At 42.1% G+C, this 16,456-nt stretch overlaps 1 protein-coding gene across 1 annotated transcript; it reads right to left on the bottom strand.

The window, feature by feature from the left end:
* Nucleotides 1–12,877: 12,877 nt before the first annotated feature.
* Nucleotides 12,878–14,474, bottom strand: LOC119659685 (peptidyl-prolyl cis-trans isomerase 5). The gene is made up of 5 exons (XM_038067923.1): nucleotides 14,079–14,474; nucleotides 13,789–13,913; nucleotides 13,648–13,730; nucleotides 13,270–13,439; nucleotides 12,878–13,180 (listed from the first exon to the last, which is right to left on the bottom strand). Exons 1-5 carry the CDS (start codon nucleotides 14,166–14,168, stop codon nucleotides 13,028–13,030), a joined length of 621 nt encoding a protein of 206 aa, XP_037923851.1. The 5' UTR covers nucleotides 14,169–14,474; the 3' UTR covers nucleotides 12,878–13,027.
* Between the last annotated feature and the right edge of the window lie 1,982 nt (nucleotides 14,475–16,456).

The following is a 16,456-nucleotide window of genomic DNA, read 5'->3' as shown; positions in this document are numbered from 1 at the left end:
CCTATTTTTCACAGTGTAAAAGATTCATACGAAAAGCGCAGCTGTGACTTTCTAAGACATTGTCAAGAATACCAGGCCTTTGCAGGGTAGAATTCCTTCTAAGCCCGTATGCTTCCAGCTCTCTCAGATTTCATCCTGTTCGCTCCTTCAGCAACTCGTCCTGAATCTTTAAAATTGCGGAAGCAAACCCACTCTCCTTCGACTTGAATATTTCCCCAATTATACTCTCCGGACTCACGTTCATTTTCAGCACCTCGTTCAGACTTGACACATTCCGTACCCTATCATACACCTACAACATCCAGGATAATTCGGGGAATCATTCCATCCAGAGGAGTGCAGATCCTGTTGATAGCAACCATGGCGGGGAACTAGGAAATATAGTAACTGATTCTCCTCCACATGAACTTTTGCGTCTGCCAACCTTCAAGGAGTTTGGTGATAGCTATAGTCGCTAGTCGGCTATGAGACCCCTTCATATAGGCCTTTATATCCTCTGGATGCTTTGCTGTAACGATCACGGCCATATCATTCACAAAGCTGATCATCGTCTCCTTTTTTGGGACGGGAGACACCAACATTCCATTATTGGTCACACTCTACAGAAGAGGCACTAATACCGAACCTTGACCCTACCCCACTGCAACGATCTAATTTCTGGGCCCACATCCGTCTTGTACCAGAGAAATTTATACGAAACGTAATTCTCGACCTCGCTTAGCCGATGTACCATTTTTCACAACATCCAGCGCCAACAAGGCTTAGCACTACCAGAAACCCATAACAATCATCATGTTGTCAAGGGAAATCGCACTGCGTCCTAAAAGAACTATTGGGACACTTTGCTGTTTATAACCGACAGGAACTTTATCATGTTCCCTACTTCCAAGTGCTTCAACCTAGCATGAAGTATTAAATACTCCTCCCAGGTGCCCCAACCTACTTTGCCCAAGAGAACATGTGAAAGGATCTTCTCACTCTCCTCACAGAATCTACAGACAATGGCCGTAGAAATCCCTAACTCCCCCAGGTGATAACTTAACCTGTAGCGACCGGAGAGTATTCTACAATGATCTGAAGACTCTTCTTGGCGAGGTTTAAACAATCTTTCCAGCGTTTGGGTTCGTATCTCCCCACGAGCATCCTGGACTATTCCACTCCTGGTAAGTTCGCCCAGCGCAGTCCATTCAGCCGTTCCCCTCTTTGTTTTTTCAGCGTAGTACCCATGGACCCATTTACAATTCAACCGAATGACTGTCGCCTGTGTAACGGCAAGGCTTCTTTCCTGGCCAGCTCGTTTAATACCTCATAACGTCCTGACCCAACGTGGCCTTGAACCCAAAATATCAGGATCTTATTGAACGAGCCAAGGGTGTCCAATCTATTTAAGCATTTCCATACCAATTTCGAAATCACCTGGTAAGACCTAAGTACCTTAATAATCACTTGGCTGTTGGGGGAGCTCGGAGCTGTTCTGCTCCCTATAGTTCCTTTCGATATTGAAACAGATACATTTCAAGGTACATTTCCGCCTGGAATATAATAGTATGATCACCCGTCGGTTCAAAGTATGTTTTCCCTGGACCAATGACCCTGGCACCCGCTTCCATTGATGTGAGGAATCCGTCAGTGTTCAAAGCAATTAGTTGCTGGTTTAAACCGTATGTCAAGCCTCGCTCTCCCAATTTGTCTGTTAATCCAGCATTTTTCAAACTTCTTAAAATGAAACCTCGTCGTCAGACTATCCCTTGGTATCATTGATTCGGGATACCGCCTACCCATATCAACCTTCCTTCAATTTAGGAAGTTGCCGGCCCCATCGTTACTCCCGGACGTAGAGAATCAAACTCAGAAGGATCTCTAGGAATGCTGTCGGACATGTCCTCATTGTCCCACTGATACACATGAAGTTTGTATAACTTCCTGGCTGTTGTGTTGAGTTCAGTTTTGCCTGCCCAGATTACCGTCCCATAGGTAATCGAGATGTTAGGCAGAAAGCTATTGTCTTCTACCGTGGAGTAGATCCTCAGGAAATGAGTTCTGCAAAGCAGATGTTCCCTGTCTTTCCATCTTCCTTCTTCGGACAGACAGAACATATTGGCTTGTTTTTGGCTAATAGTTTTGTTATGATTTACTCTGCTGCTGCTTCTCCTCAGTCTTCGTTTCCTCTCCTCCCTCCAGCTATTGGATGTATCTTGCCCGGATCGGCTTCCATTTCCCCCCTTACCCCTCTTATTGACGAATACCTCATTGACAAGCTTGACGCCAATGTCAGCCCTGATTACGATGATAGTCCAAAACAAATTTTTTTTTTTTGTTTAAAACTGATCGGTCCATCTCCCTCCCCCTATCCATTAGTTTCAACAAAAGCCTAGAAGAGATTTTTTTCAACAAATATAGGCATGTAGGGTATCAACTGAAAGTCCTCGATTAGTACTTTCCAAAACTACCTTAAGTTGTGATATCAGTTGCAAATGGAGGAAGTGTGGGGACTAGAATATGATTACCTATTTTGCAGACCCATTCTCAGAAATTAACTTAACCAAAAATCATGAAGCTGTGACTCTGGGATATCTAGGACTCACAATACCGCCCATGTAGATATCTACCCAAATGCAGTATATTACGCTCCCCAGCTTTTCATTCCTTTTTTTTTTTGTAATTTATCCTTCTCGTCATTCGGTCTTTTTTCTCCTTCCTAAGTAGCAGTTCCGCCTTTGGTAAATCTTGGAAACCATGAAGTTCTCTAAATATAGGGTTTTCCAAAATAACTATTTGGCTCAGTTTTTGCTATTAGAGATCTTCCAAGACTCCTAACAGACTATGGTTGATACGTTAGCACGTAGAAGAGGGTGTAAACCCAGTTAACACAAAAGACTATGAGATATATTCCTCATTTTCGACTCTCTTGACCCTTTTGGGCAATTAGGAAATTGAATCTCCGCGTGTTACATAAAAAATGCTCTTCTTTTCCTCTCTCTATAAGAAACAGAGTAGCTTCAGTGCGAACAAAAATGGGAGTAAGAGACAGAAGGGCGCACCGATACCTCAAAGGTAAAGGTCTTGTTCATCCACCGATGGAAAAGGAATATGGTCTACATTCTGATTGGTCTAAGCACCATCAGTTCGAATACGTTTATCGAGTACATAAGGGCAGCAGTTTAAGGATTGAAGGATGTCACGATTCATACAGAAATGGACCAATAAAAGATGGACCTTATCGCCAAATTGAAGACAAGACAAATAGAGAATCTGTGAACCCAAGGTTTAGGAAAAAGTAAATCCAGTTTATTTTGGGTTATAGATTATAGCATAGCTGTCTATCTAGGATTTAGAAATTTCAAATTACGAAATATAATACTGTATAAATCGTAAACATAGCGATCACCAGCGAAAAACAAGGCCTAAAATCATATCCTTCGTCGATACTTCAATACAATACACTCCAAACATTCCCAACAACGACAATCAGGAGACAGTTTTTCGTAGAAACAAGATATAAGAAACATCAATTCAAACGCAACAATTTCCCCCATTTTCAAATACATTTTCCATTTAGCATTTAATTACAAACTAGGCATACTGAATACAAACTAACCAACAGTCAATTCAAATTACAGTAGCTAGGAAAGAAATGTTGAAAAAAAAAATGGAAAAAACAAGCGCTTAAACGAAAAGTCAAGTGTAAAATTTAATTTAAGTCATTAAATTGATTAAAGGCGCCAATTAGATCTCTTCTCCCTTTTCCAATTTCTCTGGTATTTGAACAAAAAAAGAAAAACAAAATGGATGCACTCGTCAATTACGTGATACCATGTGAAAAACGAAACAATTTTATAGTATAATCTTAACGTAAATACTATACATAGGGCTGTATGATCAATCGAATATATAAGGCCAAATATATTGCATAGATCTAATACATACACGTAATCGTATCTTGATAGACGCAAACGAAACTTAAAAAGGAAAACCAATTTCAATTCTATTCTACTCTCACAATTTCCCTCTTTCCACAGAATTTTTCATTCAGGGAAACGTTGATTATCATCAGCTATAATAAGGGTCACCATAAAAACAAAAACAAATAAATAATCAAAAATGAGAAATTTAGTTGGAACCTGATCGAATTCATCGACTAACTCATATCATGAGAAGACCATAGAAAAGTAGAACTCGACATCCCGACAATATTAAAATGTATATATGTACATGTGCATGGATATATATGTATGTGTATGTACATGTATAGCAACAATAATTCTGAACGAAATTGTTAAATAAAGTAACGTTTTCAAACTAATGTTTGTCTATAAACAATATCTTCGTAGATGACTAAATTCTTAACAAAGATATGATGGGGACGAAATACCACTTCAGATAATCTCTGGATTGGTACAAACATGGATAAACTAAACTAAAATTAACAAAGACAAAACTAAAGACGATTTGACACAACTCGACACGACACGTCAAGAAAAGTCGGAAAGCGAAACCGATCTTTTGATCATTTTCTTCATATTTATGTTATACTACTGTCTAAATTTTACCTATTATGGACACTGCCTTAACGGTCAGTTTGTTAGGCCCGTATAATCCTTGAAAGAAAAAAGAAAACCGACCTTGTAAACATCAGCGAAAAAAGCCAAACATCATGGGTCATTTGGACACTTCAACTCCTCGAGTGCTCAAAGTAGGCGACAGAGTAGACGGAACAGCAACCCTGTCGGTTGAGTCAACAGATTGAAACGACCAAACGATTGGTGTATGGCAAGGTCTAATATGAAAGAAGAGTGAAGGCGTCAGGCGAAAAAGTAAACCAGGCCCTCATCGATAGCGTCAGTTCGAATGGGGTGGACAGGAAAAAAGCCTGCACGGTTTTTTCTATTGGACTAATAATGTCAGCGGTGAAAATGGTAAGGAAAGGCTACGGTGGAAAACAAACTACCATCATCAACCTACCAATGGAAGCAGGGAGAGTAAGAAGAGGCAGGATTATGTGTCGGCTTCGGGAGTAGAGTCGAATGAAGCGCAGGGCAGGAGCGTGAGTCCAGAGAATATAATTGCGGAGATGTTGTGATTTTCCCGTAATTCTCGAAGGTGGATAGAATCTTGAGCACTGGATAGAGACCAACATACTCCGTTAATTGTCGCGCACATAGCTTAAACTATATATAGCCACACGAAAATGTAGACCGAGGATTGTCCTCCCAAAGGCGATTTGGGGACTCCCATCAATTTTAGACCCTCATTACTCCAGTTCTAAAAACTCATGAGTGGTTCAGGGAGCGCAAAGGAAGAAGCATTTTTAAGTTTAACATTACGGCAAAAAAAAAAGGAATCGACAACCAGGAAAGGGATGTCGACTTTCAACTAACCCAAAAAAAGTCTCTTCTCCTTCAACTTCCAAAATTGAATCTCTGAATCCGGAGAAACTAATAACTATTATCAGAACAACATATGACAGCACCATATGCGACATGATACATCGAAGTAAAGTCCAAACCGACGCCCGACTATGCTATATTTTGTCACCAATACTTTTTTTCATTATTGATGATGTTCTTCATACTGCCTTGACTCGGATCTATGGAGAATGTCATCTAACCTCAAGCACCTCATTTACATTGATGACAAAAGCTTGCTCTGCCACCGAGTCATGGATCTTGGCCAAATAACCCTGAATTTGTTAAAAGAAGCAAGCAGAGTCGGATTGAAGATAAACGCCCACAGAACCAAGGTTTTCAATCCGAGTGGTCGTCGCTATCTGCTTATTGGCATAAATGAGCAGCGCATGGGAAGCATCCAACAGTTTGCATATCTAGTTGGTGTTGACGTTTGCCGACTGCAAGATCGAAATTGATGTCTCTCTAACCATAAAACCGTTAAGGTAATTCATTTCTAAGTGATGCTATCAGGGTATTCTGGCCTGAGGCAATAACAAATAAAGAACATCAATTGTTGATCAGAATGTTGTACTGTAACACTGGATCACACATTGAAACAGACAACAAATCCATTGTAGATTATGCCATGCATTGGAACCCAGGATCATCGGGAAATAGGTCACCCTAGATCTACGTAGAGTAGAACCGTGCAAGGCACTGCTATAACCATGCCATACTGCCCTTCAATCAACTACCATAAGGCAAGTTAGCAAGACCAAGAAGACCAATGATGCAGGTTTCATCAAGCTTATTCAACCGATATTGAATGATTCCCTACTCTCAAGCTGCAAAGAAGATAATTCATAAAATGGAGACCCAAAGTGCCCCCTCAGTCCATGTGATTTAAGAATTATTTGAAGCTCTTACTTCTATCACCCACTGAAAGACTCAAGAGCCAAGTACTTTTGGAGGAAATTCCAGATACTTGGGAGTCTAAATCTTTCCATAAACCTGAAAATCTAAAACTCAAAATCGGAAAAAAACCAAAGAAAGTGGAACTATGTTTCGAAACTTAATCTACTAGAACCTACCAACAAAAACAGGTCAGTTCTCCTTACGTACGGACAGTGTTTAGCGCCCCTCAGATAACGAGCCTACCTGTACCTACTTGGAAGGTAACTTTGGAAAAGATATTTCTAATGAATGAAATGCTTGAGCTTTCTAACCTCTCAGCTTGGATGGAGCAGATACAGGGAATTTATTCTAAACTAGGAAAGGGCTCCCTACGCGGTAATCTCCTACCCACATATCAATCCAATATCTTCTATATCTTATCTTCTGTCCAGGTATATATAAATAAACTAGCAAAATGAAGCTCGACCTAATATCTACAATATAAATAAACAAACGCACGTCAATATTGTTTTATACAATATTTATGAACAAATAAGTGTCACACAAATTAGTAAGCTTTCGCTAATTTCTGCCTTCATCGATGACTGAGAGAGAAACAGGCAATCACACGAAGTTCTGAAAATATGTACACACATGCGGCAAAAGGTGTTTTAACCTCTAGATTTGATCACAAATGTAAATATGAATAGACAGTTTAGCTACAGGAGCATAATTGAATGTAAAATAATTCAATTTTTTTTGGTGCATGACAAATCACTATTCAGACAAGTGAAGGAAACAGAGTGACGCTAAGGCTCTCACGATATAGAAACATGCTTCGAAATGGAATCATTTTTTCAGATATATATATGCTTCCCTAAATCAACTATGTTAATACTCAGTTGCTTATATTTAAATTATTTTGATCCTCTTACTCTTATTGCTATGCTATTGCTGCCAATATGGGCAACTAGATGTGTTATTAGGTGCACAGGTTGGTATTTGTGCCCCGGTGCGAAGTGCGAACGAGTTTCGATTCTTATTCACTCTGCGAGGGTGACAAATGAATGAAATCGGCTGTTTGGAGATAGATATCTTGAGCTTTCGGAGCTGAAGACAACTCCATTGCTTACTACGTGCAGTAGAATCCACTATCCCAGACGACTGATAAGTTGATCGCCCCAAAAACACATGGTACAGAACAGTGAACGACGGATGTGCTTTCGGGAAGTCCTGGAGGAAGCAGAATCTTTTCTCAACAAATCATTAACGAAAGCGTGTAAGCATGGTTGATGCGGTATGCCCCTTTTAAGAGTAAATGATAACTATTGGTTAAGCTTATTACCAATCCCGGGAAAACAATACTATCAAAAACCGAGTTAGTAATCACGAGGTCATTTCAAATCGATCATTAGATACCTAGGGGTAATGATAGATGCCATGTTGAGCTTCAAGGGTCACTTGAACTGTGCGCGAGAAGAGGCAGCAAAAACTATCTCATCTCTAGCAAAGATTATGCTTGATATTGGAGACCCAAAATACAGTCGGCGAGGTGGCGAAATCCATCCTACTATACATGAAAGGGTGAGTTCAGCATATTAACAAATCGTGTTAAGGATATGCAGCCCACATAGGGCAGTGCCAGGCGAGACAGTGTGTGTCATCGCGAGAATGATTCCCCTGAATCTTCTAACTTCTTCTTTTTCTTCAGCCTTTGTCCCGTTCACAAGCGGGGTCGGCTCGTCGTGATCGGCTTCGAATTAGGCATATTGCTCTACCAGAGAAGGAGGATAATTCCGGCCCATGTGACTGCCGATTTTCGAAAACCGGATTGGGTGAATCCCCCGACTGTCTCCAATACGCCGCTATACCCGAGGACTCGGATCATGTTATATTCAACTGCCTGAAATTTGCAGATGAAAGACGGATGTTAAACGACACCCTCAACATAGTTATCGGACCCGATAATTTCGTAGAGGAGATGCTAAGGTCGGAAGCAAATTGGAATGCAGTAAACACAACAATAACTGCAATACACGAAAAGCTGCAGGAACGGGATCGACCCCGGAAAACGCAACGGACGCGTGACATAACCGTGCTGGTGTAGACCAGAGCCCTCCCCATGGAGTACACAATGCTGCAACCTCCCGCAACTCCATCCTGGACTAACAATCGTAGAAAGGACTTTAGATGCCATTCTTGCAAAAGCATGGCATTTCACCCTAATTTGTCCATACGAAAACGACCCCACTTATGACTTTGTATATGTTCGATGCTTTAGGTCTCCTCTCCGATCAACGCTTCTTAGTCACGCAAGTAAATTTCCTCTTTATATGCCAACGCTATAAAAAAATAAAAAATTAACCTGACATTGCAATTTCATTTAAATATCACCCCAAATTAGCCTTCACAAAATCTGCCTTCATAAAATCTGCCTTAAAAATTAGCATAAATAAGGAAAGGTCAAAGCTTTTTGAGTCACTCTCCTTGAACCAATCCCAACAATTTATTCATCAGAAAATCTGAATCTCACTTTCACTCTATACTTTCCGCGAGATTTATGACTTAAAAAGCAAATTGCTTTGAAAATGTATTCTCAAAATTAAAAAAAATACCTGAAGGCGTTTAATATAACCGGAAAGACAGAGGTGTCACTATTTTTGCTGTAGTTGGAGTTGAAAGAGTTTTCCCTTTGGAAGCTGTGGAGTGTTAAAGGTGCGTAAACACGCATATCTATGATTCTAGCAGATGATAACGTAAGATATTCTTCCTTGAGTCTTTGCACCTACTTTGAACTAGCCTGAATAGAGCTGACTCTGAGGCCTCTAACCTGATACGAGGTACTTGGTGGATCTTAATTTCAGTACGTTCAGTTGATTATTTTTTGTTTCAGTAATAAATAGATTCATTGATAAGAGTTTACTGATTTCGAACTATGCAAAATAAACCGTCATGCTTTGCTTTAACTGGTTCGATGTTCCTACACTTTAGATTTCGTTCGATGATGTGGGTTGATTCAATACCATTGGCTTAGTACTTGGCTTACCAGTTCCACTGGCATCTATCTGTTCGCTCACAACATCGCAATCAAATTCTTTAATTCGAACCTCCAGGGAACACTCTATTCTTTGCAAGATATTAGGAATAGAACAGCGCATCAGTGCCTATTTCAAGTAAAATTAATGTAAAAGTTGTATCTATAACTCATAGTCAGCCTTTCCCTCATTTTCAAGACCCCTGAGTAGAATGAATCAGCGACTTTGATTAATTGTGACCCGCGGTGGCACACATTCGATACCAAATTTAGCATTTTTAATGAATTTCTTTCACAGTTTAATATCTCTTCGCTTCTGGGGTATCCCTGCAGACGGAGATGATCTTTAGAAAGTATGGGTGACCATGCAAATTGAGCCGGCTCTATCACAGAAATCAATCTAGAAGTGGAACCGGTTTCAGCGCATGCCAACGAATGATGAATTCAAATGGACCAAAGTCAATTTAATTTGAGACTAGTTGACATGAATTCAAAATGAACCTTTGGAAGAAAAAAGAACCAAACTTGTCTCGTTGTGTTCTGGTAGAGACGAGGAGACATGTTGGGTAAGCGATTACCAAAGTAGAAATGTAGAAAGCGAAAGAAAAACTAATAAAATTAACGTAAACGAGAAAAAAACAGTTTATTCATCAAAAGATAAGAAGAGAATACATAATAGAACAGAAACTTTTTGGATATCATAAAGACAGAGATCCTCTCATCCCGAATTTATTGACGTACGAGATCAGATTTGATAATTCGTTATAGGTTGAAGGTAATTCTGAGGTCGATGTTACCCGACAGCAATAAAAACTTCTTCGCCATTTTGTCTATCAGAAGCTGTTCGACACGACCCAACCCAGTCCACACACGACCAACAGCTGACAATCGCCTTTCAATGCAGGAATATCAAATATATATCCGTTTTCCACACGGCCCATTTGCTCCCCATTCTCCACACCTGAAGTGACCTTTAACTCAACCCATGTCCTTAGAACTGATGTATGATATATGCAACCAAAATGTACATGGTGGCATCATCTTAGATCGGATCTCAGTCATAAACGACAAAACATTCGTCCCATTCAACAAGCTAATCCCTATGTTCTCATCTACCACAGCAACAAACTGGGAGTTTTCTCGAACCATCCCAATAAACAATAATGCCACCCAACTTAGAACTCGGACGCAGAACAGTCTTGCACTAGCAAGTCGAAGTCCATGGCTTTCAACAGAACATCCGCGAAGTAGCAGCATCCGTGGAGTGACACCTTATCTCGATCGCACCCATATACATATCCCAGCTCCCTTGTCAACTCAAATGCTAATGCAAACTTCACTAATGAAGCATTATTGACAACTTGTCCCTACACTCTCTTCCGGTCATCTCCCAATCACTCTAAAATACAATAAAACTGACTGGAACAACTTTATGAATCCTTATCACCTGAAGTACTCAATGCTGAAACCGTCATTAGATGAGTCTCAGAAGGGTGTATCAAACTCAAACATCAACTGACTGACCGATTTTTTGAAATTCCAAAAGGTTCTTACACCTGAGAAGGATTGATGTGCAGGTAGCTGATACCTTTATGGAAAAGGGGGCACCGACCGTAATTCTCTCGAGCTCCTTAGTTTCCAAAGAAAACATGAACGAGAAAATGGACACGTTTCCGTGGAGGAAAGAATTAGGTTTTTGGCCAGGGGGGAGATGTTTCGCGGTAGTTCTTCGAGAAGTCCCTAACAACGCCAAACCAAAAGATGAAGGGGTAGATGTTAAAACTAACCGGCGGACTCGAATCGGCAATTCTAGGCACGAAAGTCCGCAGACTGGCAAAGGTACAAAAAACCACTGACGACGTATAGCAACGCGATGACGATAATGATGAATATGACAAAGTTTAAAAAAATTCCGTGACTAGAACAAACCACAGAAGCATCCAGGTTATACAAAGCTATAGCCAAAGACAAGCCAATATCTTCTGTCTGTCTGAAAAAGGAAAATTTACCGAGAATGAGGAAGACAGGATACATCTGCTTCTCGGAACTCACTTCCCGGGGTCCTACCGCATGGTGGAAGGCATTCTAACTGATACCTCAACAAGGACAGAAAAGGGGAAAAAGTGAATTAGAAACCAGCGAAAGAGATATGCTCGCAACCTAGAGTAAAATGGACAGTGGGAACAATTAAACCACTAAAATCACCCGGAATAGATGACAATTTCCTAGCGCTGATCAAGAGACGGGTTAGGGGGGAGCGGTATGTAGGAAGTTTTGTATCTTCTGACACCCCACTTATCATTTTGAAACAGTCCGTGTAATTTAGATTTCCGCATCACCTGCTCTACATCGATTTCGAAATAACATTCGATAGTGTGAACAGAGAGTGTATATGCCGTGCTCTACACAAGAGGAGCATTGCGGAGAAACTAATTGCTCCTATCAGGATGACATATGAAGGCGCAAAATGCTACGTTCTGCGCCGAGATAAAATCTCAGCCACCGGGATAAAATCTCAGTCACCGGGCTGCGAGGTTCGCCAGGATTCCATACTATTTCTTTCTGTTATCGGTGGCGTAAAGACAATATACCCTTCGTTGATGTCTTGCGAGAAATGAAGATCCATCTTATCATGCGAACAGAGAAAGTGAACATGGCTCTGGATTAAATAAATTCAAGGAAATTAGCGAAGCTAAGGCAACGGCTTGGAAACGGAAGGTAGGCCTAGAATGATGGGAACTAGATGAGGTCACGTCGTGGGAAGACATCCACGATGCAGTTGAAGATTAGGGGCTTTAGTGCTTTGGATCAAAACGTAACGAAGGTAAGACAGACAGGTAAGACAGAAGTAGGTTAAATCGGGTGCAGACAAGGCTGAAAATAGGAAATAACCATTGAATGCAAGGACTTCAACGGGGTCACTTCAACAGCAAGAGTAGTTTGAGAGTAAAATTCTATGAAGGCACACAACTTATCGCTGAAACTACTTACAGGCGAAGTAGAACAATGAAATAAGGAAGGAGTATCGAAGGCGTGGCAATTGTCACAATACGTATTTTAAGGGTTCGAAACTACCACGCAGAGACATGCATTCCCCAAGATTTGTGGTCACTACAAAGGTTCGCCACACTTACTTCGAAGACAGATTTTTGTCGCAGAAATTTACTGCTGCTATCACTAGGAAGCGTTAGATTTTCATGAAATCTTATCTACAACTGACGTGTCTTCATGGCGGAAAAAAATTATAATGCAGAGTTACTCCGATATATGTGAACGAGGTAATAAAAAAAAGAAGAGGAGACGTCCCCAGAGCTGAGTGGAAGTCAGTGGCTAGTTTCTATGACCCAAAGGAACCATGGTGGAGTCTAAATGTCTCCGAAAGCCATTGAAACACAGCGATGACGTGGTCTATCTCATTTACGTAGACATTCATAGTAAACAAAGCTATGATGACCCCAAACAAAAACATTGAGGAATCATCCAAACCAGGGATTGAACACGAGCTTGGGCACGTCGTCAAGGTCTCAACAGCCCTCCAAACACCTGAGCCAAACTAAAAACATTTCTATAAAATTATCGTTTATTTAGGCAACTACTTTAATATAAATGCAGTAATTATAATTCCATTAAATGTAAACCATCATGTGATTGTGAATTTTATTACTAAAAGCTCCCATTGAGGCTAGACGACTGCACGTCAATCGTGCAATTCTCATGGATCGACGGCGTCAGCTTTGGCCACTGCGAAAGGTTCAGACACCGGCAGCGAGCCGGAATCAACAATAACAACGTCTTTCGTAGGCCGGTCACGGCCATCGGTTGAAGTGTTCTCGATCTGCTTGACGACTTTCATGCCGTTCAAAACCTGTTTCCAAAGAAAGAGAAGAAATCAACCCTTCAGGCAACATTGACGGCGGTAAACGACTCGCAGCCGCGAGCCCAAGCATCCATTACCTTTCCGAAGACCACATGACGACCATCAAGCCAACTTGTTTGCTTTACGGTGATGAAGAACTGCGACCCGTTGGTGTCTTTACCGGCGTTGGCCATGCTCAACCAGCCGGCGCCGTAGTGCTTCAGCTTGAAGTTCTCATCTTCGAAGCGCTCGCCGTAGATAGATTCGCCTGCAAAGAGACAGTCGAGTCGTGAGAGCTGCCCCAACAGGCCCAATCGATACCTAGAATCTAATCTCCGCTGCCCTAACGATTTTCACAGTTACATATTTGCCTCATAATTGGCATAATGCCACTGGCTGCGTCTAATAAATTCGCCAGCGCCGACATTATATAAATATGAAAATCAGGGGCAGACTGGCCTGAAGGCGCAATTTACCTCCGGTACCATCGCCGCGAGTGAAGTCGCCTCCCTGGATCATGAAGTCGCGAATGACTCGGTGGAACTTGCTTCCCTTGTAACTGTAAACGACAAAGCGCTCAGTAATTAGAGCAATGAACCGGACCGCAACTAAATTACCCCTTTCCTGCGGGCTTCTCAGCCAATTCCTTGAAGTTCTTGACCGTCTTGGGCACGGTGGCACCGAACAACCCAATCTCGATCCGTCCGGCCTTCTCTCCGCCAATTTCAATGTCGAAATACACCTACGAGGGGGGAATAAAAATAATTCACAGGTCGCCGAGCGTCACTCCCGGTCCAATTGGCTCTGGCGCGACAATTCAGTAGGAAATGGCCAATTGGGGCTAATTCCGTTGAATTAGAAAACACGCCAGAGCCAGTGGACGGAATCGAGTGCGCAAAGTGCCCACCTTGTCGGTGACTTTGGGACCCTTCGAGTCATCAGCAACTGCGACGCCAGCCGCCACGGCCACGACACAAAGAATCGCGAAAAGATTCATCTCTCACGCGAATTTCCGGACACAACAAAATACCACTCTGAGCGCCTCAGCCTCTGTCGAATGCGAATGGGACGCGTACTGCGAACCAGCTCCCAGTTACGATTCACTTTATATGGCGGCGGCTCCTTGCAACCTACCCGGTCTACTGTTACCGTTATGGAAGCTTCACGTTCGCCGTGTTACTGATTTCGCTGAGCAGATTAGGAAGAAGACGTTGACTCTCCACGGTCCTCCCGATTCTTCCACGTAATCAAACACGAAACGAATCAAACAATACCCGGACAGCGGCTTCGTGACTTTTGTCGGTGGCCCGATGATTGTTGAATTTGGAAAATATGCGAGAGGTGAATGGGCGAACGTGGTCATGGCTCCGAGGAGCGGATGAGTTCGGAAAATTGTGGACGTGGTGAAATTTGGGGGAAAATTTGAAATGACTCGATTTTGATGAGGAACTTCATAAACACAAAATTCTAGAGAAAAAAACTTCAATGGAGACGAAGGATTAGAACAAAGAAGGAAGTGTTCCTTCGCGACCAATTATACTTTCATTGCACGCAACAAACTGGAAACTGTTAAAACTGACCAGATGGCTTCGAATATAAGTCGAGTGGAAGCGCCGAAGATGAAAGGCTTATCAAAAAATTCATGGTAGCAAAGCCGTGAAAACAGGCTGATGGAGTTGGTGGAGCTTCTGTATCGAACTTCCTACTTCAGGCGGACATGAAGATGCGAAGTGCCAAGCGGATCGCAGATAACAATTTGCAAAGTGAACTGGGGAAAAACGAAAGGAGGAAAGGGTATCCGAAGAAGATTTCACCCAGGTACTCTCTATGATTCAAAAGAACGCGATGAAGAACAAGGGGTAGCAACGTCCCGCATCGTCAGAAAAACTTTTGCCTGAAATTACGGCGGACACGAAGGATAGAGCCCCGAAAGATAAGGTGGAAGACGAAGGAGGACTAGACCGCCAGTTCTGCATATTAACCCGACGGTAGCAAAACTTTTGTCTTTTGAACGGTTAAGTACCTTGGACTGACGCTTGATTAAAAGATGAACTCTTTCGAACAAATCAAGGCAACAGCGGATAAGGCTCCAGCTGGAGTTTCGGACTTAAGTCGGCTAATGACAAACATTGAGGATCCTACGTCTAACACGCGAGGTCTTCTGATCAGTACAAGGTACTCTGTTCCGCTCTACGGCGCAGATATATGGGCATCTGCGTACGCACGGTCTCTGAACCCGCCGTGATAATGATCGCGAGAGGGTTTCCTGTGGTCCTTCTTGCTAAGGAGTATAAAACCATATACAAGCGCAAGGGAGAATAGCCAAGGGGGGTGGTTGTTTGTGAAGAAGGGCAACGTGCACTAAATAAGTGTTAACTCTCTTGGCAAAATGAGATAAGAGGCAGGTGGACTGCACGGCTCATTAGCCAATTAGCTACATGGCTGAATAGGGAGAATGGTGAGATTGACTATTTGCTTACTCAGCTCCTAATTAGGCATGGCAATTTTCAATCTTACCTGCACAAGATTCTGAAGGCACACTCTCATGGTTGCGTGTTTTACAATGGAATTGTGAACACAGAGGATCTCCATTCAGACAACATTGTCGATAACGCGCACGGAATCCCAAGGCTTTGTGCGTAAAAATTTTCACCTCTGGTTCGTTGGTGATCGACTAATGGTTTAGCGCTAAACGCCAGAAAGTGTCACTCTATGTGCTACTCCTTAAAATCCGCACACACTTCTTTTTCCTACTCTTTTAACGGACATCCCTCATCCTGCTTCCATTCAAGACCTCGAAGTCACTTTCTACAATAAGCTTCGCTTTGACACTCATTGTCTCTAAACCATCAATCGAACAGCAAAATCGTCACGCTTCATAATTCGCTCTTCCCCTGATTTCCATCCAACCCTCCTTAGCTCTTTTCAATTCCCTCGTGAGGAATACACTCGAGTACTGTTCCATGATCTGCACACTCTTACGTAACTGTGATTGTCTTGCGCTTGAAAATGTGCAACGTAAATTCACACGTTCCCTCTTCTTTAAGAAAAGCTTCCCTCGTGTGGACTATCACCCCCGCCCCTGTTTTCTGAACCTTCCTTTCCTATTACAACGTAGATCCTATCTGGATCGTTGCACATTTTTTAAACTTTCCTCGAGTCTGATGGACTACTCCGCCGCTAACGACATCATTTGCCCTCCACAGTCATTTCCAACGTGTCCTTTGCAGAGCTCAAAGTCTACTTTCATTCCCCGATTCCTAGGCTTTGCCGAAATTACAACGC

The sequence above is a fragment of the Hermetia illucens genome, chromosome 6, assembly GCF_905115235.1.
Source record: "Hermetia illucens chromosome 6, iHerIll2.2.curated.20191125, whole genome shotgun sequence".
Lineage (NCBI taxonomy): Eukaryota > Metazoa > Arthropoda > Insecta > Diptera > Stratiomyidae > Hermetia > Hermetia illucens.
The sequence above is the reverse complement of the archived record's forward strand: the minus strand, read 5'-3'. Positions and strand labels throughout refer to the sequence as shown.